General features: G+C 42.8%; 1 protein-coding gene and 1 pseudogene across 1 annotated transcript in view; one reads left to right on the top strand and one right to left on the bottom strand.

Moving 5' to 3' along the window:
• Positions 1–17,500, bottom strand: part of LOC145412079 (dipeptidase 1-like) — a 93,356-nt gene that overhangs the window by 32,410 nt on the left and 43,446 nt on the right. The window contains exons 4-7 of the mRNA XM_080281997.1: positions 14,141–14,318; positions 6,373–6,529; positions 2,959–3,091; positions 2,013–2,163 (exon numbers count right to left, since the gene is read on the bottom strand). Of these exons, the coding sequence (XP_080138123.1) occupies positions 2,013–2,163; positions 2,959–3,091; positions 6,373–6,529; positions 14,141–14,318 (619 nt within the window). The remainder of the gene's footprint in view (positions 1–2,012; positions 2,164–2,958; positions 3,092–6,372; positions 6,530–14,140; positions 14,319–17,500) is intronic.
• Positions 2,434–2,552, top strand: LOC145412283 (5S ribosomal RNA; annotated as a pseudogene).

Here is a 17,500-nt window from a genome sequence, read left to right on the forward strand (position 1 = left end):
GTACACATCCCAAAAGTACAGAATACAGTATATAAAGACAAAGAGGCATGTGTAAGTTGTTTTGTGTTTGCTAGGATTCTATAAAAGTGATAGATTGCGCAGGTGACAAAAGGTAGCCTCAGGGATGTTCCTATGATTAAAGCGTATAGGAAGTGTGTATTCAGTTATAAGATTAAATATAGGCGTGTGTGGCTGTATCAGTATGGAAATATTATATCTGGACCTCGTGGATTATTCTTTCTCTCTTTTTGCCATTTCTTGACTGTTTTATTTAATTTATTTAGCTAAGGATACACTTTTCGATTTGGAAGAGTTAAATATAGCCTTAATAAACCCCGTCAATACAAGAGGCCTCTTCGAAGTTGATTAATATCATCTGGTGGCAGAAAGAGTATACTAAATATGACGTCACCCAAATGTAAAGTGTGTGTAACCCGGAATTACAGAAAGTATATAATGTATATGTGGATAGTATGTGACCAAAAGATATGCTAGTAAAGTGTGTTGTTAGATGTAGACGAAGCCTGACTTGTACAATAAATAAATGAATAAGTAAATGATAAATAAATGTCTCGTGTGTTGTGATTAAAGTGTACATGTGTGGGTTCGGACGTAACTGGCGTGTAGGTAAGAGGTAAGAGATACTATAAAAGAGGTTTTGGTAGACAAAGCAGTGGGCTGGATACTGTGGTGTCTGTGTGCTTGATCCCGGTCGCTGCAAGGAATAATTTGTGGAATTTAGTTCAGTATTAACGTGTTCACTGCTCTTGTGTATGACCCCGCCGAAACTTCAGGAAAATACTCGAGCTAACACCTTAATACTACAATATCACCATTTTCGTTCCTCTTTTTATATGAACCCGCCAAAAGTATTGAAAATGCCCCTGCAAATACCTTAACTTCAGAGTAACACAGTATTAATTGTGTTTCTGTTTTATTCCACCAAAACGTTATATAAATACCTCCACTAACACCTTAACACCGCATCTGAAGTTAATATCCCCTGCATACCAGAAAATTGAGAGATCGATGCTCAAGTGATGACGTTTGTGGGATGCTGGGGATCATTCTTAAATTTGTATGTGGCAGGTAGGCTGTTGGATCTCGGGAATGGGTTGTCCGCTCGGTGTCTAGAGTTAATTGCATAAAAAAAGTGAATTGGGGTACTTTAGGTGACAAAACGGGCATGAATTACTAAAATATTTTGAGTGGCATTTTGCAGTTCAAGATGATACAGGTGTAAAACACATTAGGTGTGATGTCACGGTATGCTGCAGGTGTGTAAATGAAGGTGTGAGTATGTAGCGTGACAGGTGTTAGCAGAGTGCGCTTTGGGAGATACAAATGTGCCCAGTGCATGTTAGGTACGTTAACAATGTGTGATGATATTGCGGACCATCAATATACATATGAGTGACGCATGGCAGGTGTGGATGATACAGATGTGGGCATGGGGTGACAGGGGTATCATTAAGGTATATTGCACGTGTGAATGATGCAGGTACAAGGAGAGCATGGAAGATAATTTTAGATACGTAGAGCATAGGTAGAAGTGTTACTGTGCTGAGTTGTTGTCAACGAGTAATCAGCACATCGCGTGAACTACCCAAGTGTACCACACATGTAATTCCAACGCATCGGAGGTGTACGTTGTATGTGTGGATGGCTCAGGTGTCATATTGCCTGGCAGTGCGGCAGTCAAAGGCAATCAGTGTATGGGTGTTGGAAAGGTGTGTTCCAGGTAATTAGCGTGTGACAGATGCTTCCCAAAAGTGTGTTGCAAGTGTTTCTTACTCATAATACGGATGTACACAATACATCAAAGTATGTTACAGGTGTGTGTGTGTGTGTGTGTGTGTGTGTGTGTGTGTGTGTGTGTGTGTGTGTGTGTGTGTGTGATACAGGTGCACACAATCTACCATGGCGTATTGCAGGTGTGTGTGTTTGTGTGTGTGTGTGTGTGTGTGTGTGTGTGTGTGTGTGTGAGGGTGATACAGGTGCACACAACCTACCATGGCGTGTTGCAGGTGTGTGTGAGGGTGAGGTATCGGATGCCAAGGTCGTAGTACATCCTGAGCACTGACAGACTGGCGCCCATCAGGTGGCCGCCCTCCACGCCCATCAGACTGGCGATCCGACCAGAGTTGTACACCTCCATCAGACCTGCGGACGACATAACACAGTAATTTAATTGATTAGGTGGGTTCATATATCTACACCATTTTTTCAGGGACCCAGCAATGAGTAAACGTGGCACCATCAGACATGCACACAACACAGCACAGCCCAACACAAGCATTAATTTAACAGTAGTCAGGTGAGTTCTTGTATCTACACAATTATTTCACTGAACCACTATTAAATAAACATGGTTCCATCAGCACTGCACATAACACAGAATTACATCTGTGAGTGAACAGGGCTCAGAGCATTTCATTTTTCCATGCCACGTTGAGTACACCGCTTCCCGTCCGATCAGCAAAGTTAAGCAAAGTTGGGTCTGATTAGTACTTGGATGGGTGACCGCCTGGGAACACCAGATGCTGTTGGCATAACGTTCTCCCTACGTGTCAAGTGGGGTTGGTGGAGGATTAGTGCCCCTCCCTGTAAAACAATTAACTCTAAGCCCTTGACCACCCCGTTTGGGATACATGGCGTCTGGCAATGAATGAAAAAAAAAATTTTCTTATTTGATCGCCTCAGAGTAAACACGGTGCATATGACTTCGAATAGGTAAACTTAAGTCATATATTAAAACTGTGATAATTGTGAAGTACACTATATATATATATATATATATATATATATATATATATATATATATATATATATATATATATATATCAGTGACCGTTATTGTACCTGTCTATCAATGTCTATCATTGATTATATCTATCTATCTATCTATCTGTCTTGCTGTCCATCTGCCTATCTAATATACTAATCCCAGCTACTTACTGAGGTACGAATGAGCGTATCCGAGTTGATCCGAGTACCTGGTGATCATTCTCTTAATTACGTCGATCTGCTCCAGCGTCACCTGCGCCGCATTGAGGAATTGCGCACCACACGGCACATAGGCTGCCCAGAACTGGCGGCGAGGGAAAAGGGTTAATACTTTGATGTATGGGGGGGGGGGCAGAGTTACTTTGATTTTCATGTTTATTTATTTATTTAAATTTACACTAAGATTTACGCTTACATTTACCTTTATTTTTATTTAATCATTTACATTTACGTTTATTTTTATTCCTTTATTTGTCTGTTTACATTTACATTTACGTTTATTTATTTATTCATTCATTTATTGATAGGATGCCTGGAGGTCTGTGGGTCTTATTAGAAGTGGTTTGTGAGATTCCTTAACACATATTTCATAGCGATATATTTTGCACATTACACCTCAACATTTTCTTCCCTGTTACTAACGTAGTGTGTCAGTATTGCAGAGACATTACATACGAGAGAATATTGACTTACATACAAAATAAATCACAACCGAAGAGGTTTTACGAAAACCCCCCATGTCACCTGTAATACCTGTACAGCCCTAAGCCACAGGTAAGGATAATGAGTAGGTGAAAAGGGTATTGATCCGGTCGCCTACCCATGAATGTTTTAACGACGATAGTTTGATCTCATGCCTTTGAACCTCTCAGATAACTAACCTTCCTCTGATCGCCTCTGGGAGATTAAAACCTACACGCGAACGACACATGGGCTCGTATTCACGTTGAGTAAGGAGGCTTCCTGACACCTCTTCCTTAGCGATTTATTTTTGGATCCGACTGGTTAGTATCATTCTGCATCTTACTTATGCAGAGTATGGCGATATGAGAATGATTTAAGGAACACCAAAGACGATAGTAACGCATAATAAGCAAAATAAATAGCTTAGGAAAAGGTGTTAGGAAGCTTTAAGTCTGCAGGGTACCTTGAAAAGTAATGCCACGTAAGAAACGAAGTAAATACTCGGTCTCTTCACTGCTTAATGACTGAGTGATTGAAAAAAATAATAATTCTGACACCGTAACTCCCGTGTGTGTGTGTGTGTGTGTGTGTGTGTGTGTGTGTGTGTGTGTGTGTGTGTGTGTGTGTGTGTGTGTGTGTGTGTGTGTGTGTGCCGGTATTGTGCTGTACGTTACGTGGACAATTAAGCCTCGCGAATTATGGGAATAAAAGGATGTATTTTAATATTGCGCCTCCACCCCACCCTCGTTATTCCCTCCGAAAATATACAAACCATACACAAATACAGAAGCCTCACACACACACACACACACACACACACACACACACACACACACACACACACACACACACACACACACACACACACACACACACACACACACACACACACACACACACACACACAAACTCGTATACATCTCTCCCCTTTTCCCCACCCCACCCCTACACACACACACACACAGACGTACCCTAACTTTTATCGAGCAAATATTTATGCTTTAAAAGGGCTGCGGATTACTGGGCATTATTGAAACTGGCTTGATGCATTTATTCTGAAAAAAATAAAAATAAAATAAAAATTGAGCGTACAGCCTGAAGCCGGGGTAAAATGTGAAATGTTTCGTGTGCCTCTGTGTGTTGGTTTCTATAATTTATGTTTTTGATTCGGTGACGCTTATTTTCGTTTATTCCTGCTGACACCAGACGATTTTATTAGACTAAAAATTTATCTCCAGTGGTAAAGATATTCATGGGATTGACATCTAATCCCTTCATTGCGATAATCCGCTCTTATCAATTTCCTTTGAAGGTTGCAAGATATAGTAATAGTAGTAGTAGTAATAGTAATAATAATAATAATAATAATAATAATAATAATAATAATACATCCATCCATCATCGAATCCTACATTGCCCCATGAGGAACGTAGGAGCCCGGGGCTAGGGAGTTGGTCCCGACATTTAAGATGAGAGTGACCAACCCCACTAATCCCTGAGTGGCATTACATGAGCAATAAACCCCAACCATCCCTTGGATATAAACCTTCACCGGCTCAGTCCGATTGGAGTGCAATAATTACCCAGTAAACCACCAGGCGCCAAAAAAAAATAAATAATGATAATAATAATAGTACGGTAATGAAAGTGAAGAAATTAAACCAGTGACTCCGGTGAGGTATATTTTAGTTCAATATTGCTGCCCACGGACGTTTATATGGAGCTTAGGAGAGGCTGAGGATTGGAGGAGTTAGTCGTGGCCTTCATTAACACGCTTTTACTGTGTGAGGTCTTTTCTAGGCTGAATAAAATCGTCTGGAAGCAACAAGAATAAACTAAAAGCGACGTCGGCGAATTCACTGGGTTAATCCGGCATGAACTCACTTTTCCGTAATTTTAGGAAGCATTTATTACATCTATATGAACCAAAATTACTTCATTCAGTAAGGAACGTTTTTGCCTCTTCATTAACTATCATATTCAAGCCCCCAAATGAGCGCCACTGTTTTCTTTTTGCCCTCTCCTATACGAATTCGAAATAATAATCAAAAATTGTGATGTGCCTTTGAAACTTCTGCTGGCATCATTAGCGGTTCGAGGTTTTCACCAGATATAAGAAATCCCACCTTGACCTTTCCACTACCTGAGGTCTTCCCGGTGCTCCGACTTAGTGACTCGTATCAAACCTGCGCCCCAGCCTGACTCACTTGCACCCCACCCCGAGTAACCTGTGCCCCGACTCACCTCCACTCTGACTCACCTGTGACTCAACTCACCTGTACCCTGACTTACCTGTGACTCGATTCATCCGCACATTGAATCACCTTCACTCCGACTCACCTATTACCAGACTTAACATGTACTCCTACTCATCTACACTCTGACTCATCTGTGTCTCGTCGCATCTGCACCCTGACTCACCTGGACTCTGACCCACTGGCGAACCAACTCCCCTGTGCACCGATTCACCTGCACCCCGATTCACCTGCACCTTGACTCTGCTGTGACAGACTCACCTGTGCATTGACTCATCTGCTTCCTGACCCGACTTAGATGCATCCTGACTCACCGTTCCAACTCATCTGTGCCTTGATCCTGCTCACCTGCAGTCCGCCTCACTTGGGCACTGATTCACCCACACCCTGACCCTTTTTACCTGCGCCTCATATCACCTGAGCCCTAAATCACCTGCGCCTCAAATCACCTGCACCCTGACTCACCTGCTCCCCAAATCACCTGCACCCTGACTCACCTGCGCCCCAAATCACCTGCACCCTGACTCACCTGCGCCCCAAATCACCTGCACCCTGACTCACCTGCGCCCCCACCCTCCTGCTTCCAACCCACCTGCGCCCAAACTCACCTGCGCCTCAACTTACCTGCTACCCGACTTATTCGTACCTGAGCCCCGACTCTGCCGTGTCGCATCCTGGCCAGGTCGGTGTGGGACCAGGGGGAGCTGCCCCAGGGCTCCACCTCACTTAGGTTCTGCGACAGGTCAACCTTTTCCAGTTTGTTGTGGATGAAGTTCCGCAGGTTCCACGCAAGGTCGTTGTGGCTGAGGGGGAAAGGAGGAAAAGTTGTGGTCAGTAGTTCCTTTACACTATATCAGAACGATGGCAGAACCTTACGAGATGACGTATAATTGCGGTCAATAGTTCTTTTGCACCGTGTCAGAATCGTGGCAGAAGCTTACGAGATGACGTACGGTTATGGTCTCTATTCCCTTTACACCGTGTCGGAACCGTGGCAGAACCTGATGGGTTGTTTCAAAAGTGCAGATGTTGTCAGCACTTCTGTTACTCTTTGGAATCCATGACAGAACCTAATAATATGATACGCAGTTACGAGTAAGAATACCGTTGCATCGAGCCAAATCGACCGCAAAAAACTCCTTACAAAGAGGACTTGGGAAAGAAAATATAGTGCAGAGCTACTGAATGTTTCAAAATACCTTAGCCTACGAGAGGTTTCCGAGACGGTGCAAAGAAACTGAACCACAACTAGACATACGGGAGTCAAATTAAAAAAGAATTGCAGTGTTTAGTGGCAGTCACCACCTGATCTCCACTTAATCCAGGTAGTGTTTCCTCCTGACGCCCCACTCAGTTGTCATGTAAGGGATTAGAATGTATTATCTGAATGGCCCGCAAAAACACACAAAGAGTTATATATACATCCCCACTGAATATACCGGCGGCTTAGCGTCCAGCATCGACGGATATTGTCATGAGGGCCATTTCAGTCGCTTATCAGTGTCAGTTTTCCATCCCCTCGCCGGTAATGCCAGATAAGCGGTGGCTGCAGCGCTGAGCCATTTCTGTTCGCCTGGCTGATAACATTTTCACCATTATTTTGTTTTTCTGTCCCCAGTCGCGGCGGTGAATGTGGATGCGACAATAAATGTGAGTGTTATCGAAAATCCAGCTCGCCTGGTTGTTTTCCTCCTATTTTATTATTAGTCGTTACCAATGTTTGAGCGGGAGAACTCTTAGCTATTTTTTTTTTCGATTACAGACGGATGTTTTATTCAGTCTCCTTTTCCCAGAATGTTAACGTTTTCGATCAAATGTATTTTTCACTATATTCTCGCTATCTGCAATTTCGCTCAGCTAAGGAGAGCTTTTTAGAAGTACAGTAGAGGGGGTAGAAATAGCCTTCATTAACCCCTCCACCGCCAGAAATCTCCCCTGAATAAAGAAGAGCCGTCCGCACGCAGCAAGAACAAGATATACGTTGTGAGAGTGAAGTAATTAAAAGCATTCTTCAGCAATTCCCTCAAGACACGAGAAATCTGAACTGCTATTCCCGTCTACACTCAGACAGCTTCAGTTACTTCAGGATTAGCTTCCCGTCCTCTTAGGTTTAACGTCTGCTGTAACTCTCTCAGGACAGCAAAAAATCTTATAATTATTTTCCTTTAACGGCCGATAAGTGGTTTTATTTGGCTTGGGAGTCAGGTTCCGTCTCTAATGGCGTGAATTCAGCCAGCATCAGTCGCGGATTGAGTGGGATTTATGCGTATATTAAAACAGCTCTACTGCTTTTCGGTAGTAGTAATGAATAATGAAGAAAAGACAAGTACACCCCTTCATTCCCTTGAGGTAGAGATGTATTTTATTATTGGGATTTTATTGAGCTCGGGACAGACCTTTAGTAGTGAAGGAGGTAATGAAGGTTGTATCTTACTTCCACTAGTGCAAAAAAGTCGTCTCGGGAAGTGAATAAAATAAAATAGATTAATGAAAGAAATAGCCAGCTCTTCATTATTGCTTTATTTTCGTCTGATAGAAATCCGTAACCCTCCTCAGTTCGATTGATGGTTAAAAGTAGTCGGACTGGAGGGTTGATCTCATTAATAACCAAGGAGACTCAGTACCTCATAATTCAGTCTCGTCAAATTTCACACACACACACACACACACACACACACACACACACACACACACACACACACACACACACACACACACACACACACACACACAGTAGTTCGAAAAGGTCTCTCCAAAGCGGAATAAAGTCGTCCGGAGGTAGCAAAAATAAAATAAAAGACAACTTCCCCAGATTAACGGTGATAAAAGAATTAAAAAAAACTAAAAAAAAATAAAAAATAAAAATAAAGCGTGTGTGGCTGTTTATTTTTAGACGGACATATGCGTTTATCCCTCCACCAAAGCCTGGTTATTAGCACAGGGTCCCCCCCCCACACGTTGAATGCCCCCCTCCCCCCTCGCCCTCCCCTCTCCCCTTCCCCCTCATCTTCCCCCTCCCCCCCTCCTCCTCCCTTAGCGCTAATCACTTGGCCAACTATTGCGAATCTGATTGACTGGCCTTTGTGCACTTCAGTTCTGTGTGTGTGTGTGTGTGTGTGTGTGTGTGTGTGTGTGTGTGTGTGTGTGTGTGTGTGTGAGGGGGGACGAATCAGGGAGTGGGGGGGTGTATGTGTGCTTGCGTACATGCCTGTGTTTGTGTGTATTTGTGCTTGTTTTTGTCTGTTTATTTGTTTGTGTATATTCTTGTGTATGAGAGTGCATTTTAATTCCTTTTAGAAAATTTGGGGTTGATTTATTAAAGGAGAAGGGTAAATGAAGAGTGAAAGAATTCGGTACTGAGCAAATTAAGTTTTCACTCGGATATACGCTGGAATATTTCGCTATGGGTAGGATTGGGATGGAGCACAATAACCGCAAAATATAGTTCTACCAAATTCAATTACGGGAAATTCCGATGAAGGGCAATGGAATGAGCTTACATACATACATACATACATGCGCACATCTCGTATACACACATTCGCATCACACTTCTACTTCTGATTTGTCCTTACACACACACACACACACACACACACACATACAGAGAGAGAGAGAGAGAGAGAGAGAGAGAGAGAGAGAGGTCTGTTTCATCATCATAACCCAGAAAAATACTCTTGGACATGCCAAATTCATTTTTCCCTAAAATTAATATACATCAGTTAAATTAGCTCCAACGTCGCAAAAAGCAAGAGCACCCTTAAAAAAGGAAACAAAAAATTGAAAAATGTGTTGCAAATCAAATTCATCAGGCAAATGCAATGAAGAGAATTGCTCGGAAGTGTCAAGTTAATTTTCCGTATCTCTGATTATAGATTTATTGCATTAGGCTGAAGTTCATATAGAAACACGCACGCACGCACGCACGCACGCACGCACACACACACACACACACACACACACACACACACACACACACACACACACACACACACACACACACACACACACACACACACACACACACACACACACACACACACACACACACACACACACGGCAGAGAGAGAGAGAGAGAGAGAGGAAAAGAAAAATACTGGGAGAGGTCAAATTCATCAACATTAATACATAAAGCGTTCTAGAAATGCAAGGTTCATAAAAAAAAGAAAAATGATGCTGACGTACAGTATATTAATTTTTGCCATTATTTTAGCAGTAATTTTATCAACAGAACGCAAATATGTCCATCAGTGATGTCAAAAACACAACTTATTGTATTTCCTATTTTTAATTTGGCTCGAATTTCATCAAGCAGGGCGAAATTTTGAAGCTGAAAAAAAAAAATGCATAAGTTACCTGTAAATACCCCAGAACCCTTCAGTTGAGGCAGATGGTAACTCCAGAATCCCGAGAAATGGTAGACGGTTGTGAGCCAGTGAAAGAGAAATGAAAGAAATTTTATCCCCAAACGGTAGCAAGTAATCCCATAATCCCAAATCCCCAAACCCGTAGATTTAAAGAAATGGCGGGACAGTAATCTTTAAAAGTATCTAGTAATCCCCCTAGTCCTAAATCCACAAGCCCCTAGAAGTATATAAAAAAAAATTGCGATACAGTAGTCCGAAAGAGTAAGCAGTAATCCGCAAATCCCAAATCCTCAAGCACCTAGAAATAGAACAATAGCAGACAGTCCCAAAACGGTAATCCCAAATCCAAAACCCCTGATAATACAAAAATGGCTGACTAATCCCAGAACGGTAACCAGCAGTCCCCGGCGCGTCACTTTCCTCGCTACATACATTTTCGGCCAGTAATCCCTAAATCCCAAGTCCCCCATATCTCTAGAAATAAAGACATAGCAGACAATAATCCCAAAACGGTAGCCATCATTCCCCAACACGTCACTCTCCCCGCCTCATATATTTTCATGCTGAGAGGCGGACAAGCAGCAGGCGCTCCCGGCAACCACCCTTGATGGAGACAAATGTGGGCCGGCTGGGTTGAGGGAGTGTTAGGACAATGCTCCACACACACATACACACACACACACACACACACACACACACACACACACACACACACACACACACACACACACACACACACACACACACACACACACACACACACACACACACACACAATTCCCTTGCGTCCCCGAATGTTTTCAAGCGGCGCGGGAGGATGATGATATATATTTTTGTTGGGCGCTGTCCGGAATCTCGTCTAATAAGAGAATTTGGTAGTAGGCCTATTTAAATTTTCATAACAGTGCTGCGACAAAGGATTATATAATTGTAGAAATCGACTGATAATCTAAATTGTACGGTATGTTATTACACGATGCCTTGCGACATGATAATCGGCAAAAAAAAAAAAAAAAAAAAAAGTATTATCTTTTTGATTCCATGTTTTTCTTCTGATTATCGCGAGTCTCCTCAGATTGTATGTGGTTTTTTGGTACATGGTCGGAATTTTTCTATATAAGGCTTGACATAGTGGTTGATATTGTAAAATTCGTTAGATTCGTCTAACAATATAGGAAGGGTAATATTCTTTTTGTTGGCTAATGTCGCGACCCTTGGCAAGCAGGAAAGTTTAGCAGACTGTTACGAAATTTTAATATTAGTTTTGAGTACTGATCATTCTCCTAAAACATGTGGACTGAGCAGCCTATCCCCGGGCCCCTACGATCCTGATGGGGCAATAAAGAAGGGGATGATGGACGGACGGATATGGCATTTGCGATGATGGATGTTGATTTCGTAAAAATTCGTCCGATATGGAAGAGAATTTTTGACCGGACTGTTATCATTTATAATATGTTTATTGCACTGGATAATACTGGCGTGAAGTCTGCTCAGCAATAAAATGAATATTGACGGTTCTTAAATTTAACATTGCAACGGAAGCTAATATAGTTAGATGCAGTCATGGAATCAGTCCCATAACATGATCACTCTAATTGCCCTTAAGCTTTTATATGTAATATTAATATTACAGCTGTGTAGCACTATTACTAGATTCATCTGTTATTCAAGGGAACTATGGTGGCTCGTAAACCTTATTATTTTTTTCTTTAGTTTTGTAAACAGGGGACGATATTTTGTCCCCGGCTTCCAAAACTAAGCAAGAGTTGCTTGCGAGGCCCCTTAAACGACGAGAATACTTGCCCAGTACTAAAGTCTGCCCTCCTCTCCTGCCTTTATTTCGTTCTTGAATCCCAGACGCTACAATAGGATTTGGTGGACTGGGGTGCATATCATCATTCATTTGTGTGTGATTGTATGTACCCTTGTTCTCCACGCCTCATCCACGCATTTGTGAACCTAGCAATGAGAATGAGGCGGGAGAGGCGAACGGATTGTTGTATCTGTACAGGGTGGCCCAACTATTGTGCTTTCCAGTGCTGTGTGTTGCAGGAACGGCTCTGTTTGCTTGTGTGAGGAAGCGATGATATTTAGATTGCTTCATGACATTACTAATCAGTTATGCAATCAATGGATGTAAAAATGGACGTTATAAAGCATGAAAAAGGTTATTGTAGGTAGAAAATGACTCAGGGCAGACTCTGGTAATGGTGGCTGTACCGTCCCCGCAACACACAAGAACTGAGCTGCGTAAAATATGAACTACCCTGTACAATGATTCTCCTTCCTCGGAAATGTTTATTCTTTAGCTCCGCTGAGATTCCAGAGCAAAGCCGCAGTCACTATGCTTCTCAGATGAATAGAAAGTTGCTAAGTCTAAACATTTCTAGAAGGTCGCGAGAAAATATGCGAAACTTACAAGGCTTTGCTTAAAAAGAAAAAAGAGTAGTGAGTAGAAGAACACCACCCCCCACCCACTCACTGGCCACTTTCCCTGTTTCTGTGCTATACGAATAAACTTAATCAAGGGAAAGAAAACGAATATCTCAACAGGTTTGGCGGTAAAACACACGTTCAGTACTCTCCTGAACGCGAGTAGGAAGTAAAGTAGTTCCCTTTCCCTCAGGACCCAAGTAAAGGTATAAGTAACATTCGGTGGCCACCCCTAGCTTCCTCAATACCCAGGCCCCCTAGGTGTATAGTGACTGTCCTTCCCTCAGGTGTTGATCCATTAGCTCTCCATGGTGTGTCAATATTTTATGGGGTTAGGATGGCAACAGGGAAATTTTGGTCAGAACTGAGTGGCTGGTGAGTGTTCAGAATTATGAGGGGGACGAGTCTGACATGTTTCTGTACTGTAAATCAAGGTAAAGCAAAGAGGTTTGGCGTTGCTGCTAAAATACACGTACAGTACACATCCTTAAAGATGAGCAGTGAGTAGAAAAGTATCCCTTCCCATCCCTCCCCAAAGAATGTAGCAAAGCACAAAAATTTCCCGAAAATCGCTGAGAAATATGTAAAAATTGTTATAATATCAGTAAAAGTTGGCAAAATTCTAACAAACGTATCCCCCTAGGGGCATGCTGTGAGTAGGAGGATATATTCCTCCCTCCCTCTCTCCACTTTCCAAAAGCCACATACGTAGGCACAACTAATGTCATACCAGCTTCCTCAACACTCAGACCCCAGTGGAGGATAGTATTTCTCCTTCACTCCAGGTGCCGATCCATTAGTCTCTCCCCCGCCCCCCTCCTCAACCCACCTGTGTCAATATTTCATAGTGTCAGGATGATGACAGTGAGATTCGGGTCGGAGCTGAGTGGTTGAGAAGAGCTGAAGGTATGAGGGACGAGTCTTTTATGTGATGAGGCACCATAAACCAGCATAAAGTTAAAGTGAATCAGGTTTGACATTGCTGGCAAAACTCACGGGCAAACTAGGAGTAAAATAGTTTCGTTTGCACGAAAATCCTCGGGCAAATACGAATTGAATAGTTTTGTTCACACCAAAATCCTCTGGCAAAATACAAGTACTGTACATGCCATGGCCACCCTCTCTGCCTAACTCACTGGCTCTTCTTCCCTTCAGGTGTTGATCCATTAGCGCCCCCTCGTGTGTCAATACTCGGCAGGGTTCCATACTCCCAGGCCGCCCCACGCGTTTTACTTCAGGTGAGGGCGCTGCAATGGGAGGGTGATGAATATTTTTTCTGGACGTGTTTTTCTTGTGTCGGTTTTTCCTGTGGGCCGTGTTTGTGGATACGGGAGAGTGTGGGGAGGTGGACGGTGATGCTCAACTTCTTTTTTAACATGTTGTGATAGGACAGGAACTTGGTGGATTGCAACAACTAAGAGCAGCCACTTTTCCCAGCTCTTACCGAGTCGATGGTAGATATATTTATACACGTATATTAACATCTTCCGTAGTTGGACTGCGAAACTAGTACAGGTGTCACAAAAATTATCAGTAATACGAGTACAGGTCTTCCAGCTGTCAGTAGACCTCCTGGCTACTGAAATTGGACAGGGAAGCGACTTACTTACCCGTCGATGAGAGGAACGTTGCTGAGGATGCGGTGGACACGGGAGAGGGCATCGTGAGCCGGGGGCACGTCCTCACCCCTGGATGCGAGGGGGAGGGCCACGGCCAGCACCAGTCCCCCACTCAGCAGCACCAGCGCCGCCAGCACCACCCAGTGACGCCACGTGTAGGCCTCCCAACCTGAAACATGACAACACATCGGCCTCAGTATAAGGATCATATTCGTAGTGCCCCCCCCCCCCTTTTTTTTTTTTTTTTTTTTTTTAAGATTTTGTAACAGCCCTTCCTTAGCACTGTATTTTGTACATTATACATTAGCATCTTCTTGTATATTATAGATACAAATTATGACAGTGAAGTTATTAAGGTGTAATATGCAAAATCAGTCGCTAGGGAAGAGGTGCGTCGATTCCTTCTGTGCCACTTAAAAAGGGCATTACGTACGAACCGAGGAGACGAGAGTGGAAGGAAAATGAAATGACAAGAAGAAATGGTAAGAAAAGGAGTTAATGAGACCGGAGAGCAAGACTGAGTAGCAACGTAAGAAAACAGGATAACTGCAGCCAGGTTCCTTCTTTCTAGAGGTATAACCGCGCTTCAAGAATAAAATAAAGAAGAAGACTTCTCTTCAGCTGAAACCGGCAGGAAATAATAAACAGAAATACCATGCATTATATAAAAAAGGGCAAAAACAAAGGGAAAACATATACCACCGTACTGGATATCGAAAACCTGTGATAACGACAAATTTATTTCTTGAAAGATCTAGTTCTGTGTTTGGGATGATCCTTTCTCCTTCGTACTCAACGCTGTCCAGTCGTGTGCCTCTCCAACCTGACCTGGCAGTAATGTGAAAACGACAACAACGACACCATGGCAACACAGTCAACACGGCAACAGCGACAGCACGGCAGTAAAGTCAAAACGGCAGCACAAACAACACGGCCACGCCATCAACACGCCAACACCGACATGGCAACACTCGGTATGGGATGAGCGTAGTTGGGGTTTATGTCCCTTGTCATCACCGGACCACGAGATCAAGCCCAGTAATCTAGTGAGCTTAGGGGCCTTTCAAGCACCGTTTCTGTACCGGTTTATTTCTGCGTGTGACCCTCAGCTCTCTCATGGTCGGAACAACTCCTGCATTCTATTCCAGCTATGCCAGGCAGTTTTAGTTAGTTGAGAGTGAGTATAAGACGTCGAGAGTGTTTACACTGATACGGTACCGTTAACTCTCGAGATTGGGACAGATTTAATATTCTCTTCCAGACGATTTATATTCAGCTAAGAATATGTGATAGAAGCCTGAGAGTTTCAGTATTTTCTTCTGTTACTGACGCACACTATGATGAAAACACACACACACACACACACACACACACACACACACACACACACACACACACACACACACACACACACACACACACACACACACACACACACACACACACACACACGAAGATATCTAAGTGTATATGTGTAATTAATCCTAAAGAGAGAGGTGCTGCAGCCTCTATGGACCCCGAGAACATGGCCCTAAGGAGCCGCGTTGCCCATTTAACCATATCGGTAAGCCTTTCTGTTTTGTATTTTCTTATTCCTACTTCCCGACAATTTTATGCACCTCAGTATTGACTTATCAAGGGGGTGGGGGCGTCAGATATCGCCTTCGTTATTCCCATTCTAGTTACGATGCTGTCCAAGGGTATCTTGTCTGGCAGAGGTAAGAATATCATGTATCGAATAGCCCGTGAAATCTTTGAGAAATTTGGGGAGGCTATTCTTGGGCAAATTTTACCTAGGAAGGACCTCTTTTATTGGAGGGGTTAGAAACAGTCATATATCCTTTTAGTGCGATTTTTAAAAGTTTATTCTTGCTACCTTGAAATTATTTTATTCAGCCTGGGGGAGACTTGCAGCGAAGAAGTTAAGTCTGGATAGTTCTGTAGTTGAAATAGAAACAAAACAGTAGCAAGAACAGCAATATACTAAGCACGCGATGCTCTCATACATCTTAGTAGTTCGTGAAGGCGCTGACCAGGATTTGTTTATAGCTCTGTACGGTTTGACAGGCAAGACAGTTTCCATCTGTCATACATTATTCACAGTTCCACTACCAAAGACTCTCAGATATATGTATTCCAAGCATATGTGGTAGTGTATGTGTGTGTGTGTGTGTGTGTGTGTGTGTGTGTGTGTGTGTGTGTGTGTGTGTGTGTGTGTGTTTGAAAATCTGGCGTGTGGCGGGATGGGATTATGCATGCTCGTGTTCGTGTATGCGAGGAGTGTGCAGAATCAGGCATGTTATGAGCAACTTGTGCCGTTACCCCCACATAACCACCCTCATTATGCAAAATATCAGGGGCGGGGGGAACTGTCGTCTCCTGCCCCCCGCCCCCTCCTCCAGTTACGCCCAGAGCCGCTAGAGGGTGTTCACGTCCTCTTAGTGTCGAGCGGTTCTTATAAGGAGGGGAGAAAATCATCATCATCATCATCATTATCGTTATTGTAATCTTATTTCTCGCTAAATATGTGAGTGGTCACAGTCATCATCATCATCATCATCATCATCATCATTTTAATTTCATATCATGTTAAAAATGTGACTGGAAACAAATTGAATCGAACTGAGTCTAAGAAAAGTCACTGATCTTTACCTGTTTCAGAATAGCTTGTACTGAAGGAGGGACGTCATCATCATCATCATCATTTTAATTTTATTTCCTAATGCGAGTGGAAGCAATTTACATCTAAAATGAATAAGAAAAAATACTCATCTCTGCTTGTTCTCAGTTAGTCCCCTCAATAATTGTGGCGTTTTTGTGCGTAAAAGGAAGAGATTCATAATAAGTCTAATTTCTGTCTCTAAATTTCTATGTTGCACTGCCAGATTTTAATTATATTCAATCAGTCAGTCCATCTAAAATTCCAGTTGTCTCCAGCCTTATCTGCAGTAAACAATTAAGCAAGTTCGAATCCTTGAGCGTGTACAAAGGAGTGTAGGCATCAAATCAATTAATCTCTAAGAACAATTTGCCAAGGAATTTTTGTCCTCCTGAAACACACGACTCGCGAGAAAAGTATGCCCGTGCGTAAAGACATTAAGCAGGAAGAAGTGCCGCAACTAGCATATTTACCAACATAAAGAAAACTCAAATGCGCTGTTATTATTTTTTTACCTCTTTTGTATCGGCCGGTCGTTAATCTATTTGTTGTCTGTCTATAGCCATATGCCTTAGGTTATTATGGGGTGACCACAAACAAATCGCCTCCACGTCGATCTGTTCTCTGTCATATGTGTGCCCTCTCTCCAACCCAAATATATCTCTCCACTTCAGCTCTCCATCTCATCCTTG

This window comes from Coenobita brevimanus, chromosome 92, assembly GCF_032717465.1.
Source record: "Coenobita brevimanus isolate Jiangsu-jjx chromosome 92, ASM3271746v2, whole genome shotgun sequence".
In the NCBI taxonomy this organism is placed as follows: domain Eukaryota; kingdom Metazoa; phylum Arthropoda; class Malacostraca; order Decapoda; family Coenobitidae; genus Coenobita; species Coenobita brevimanus.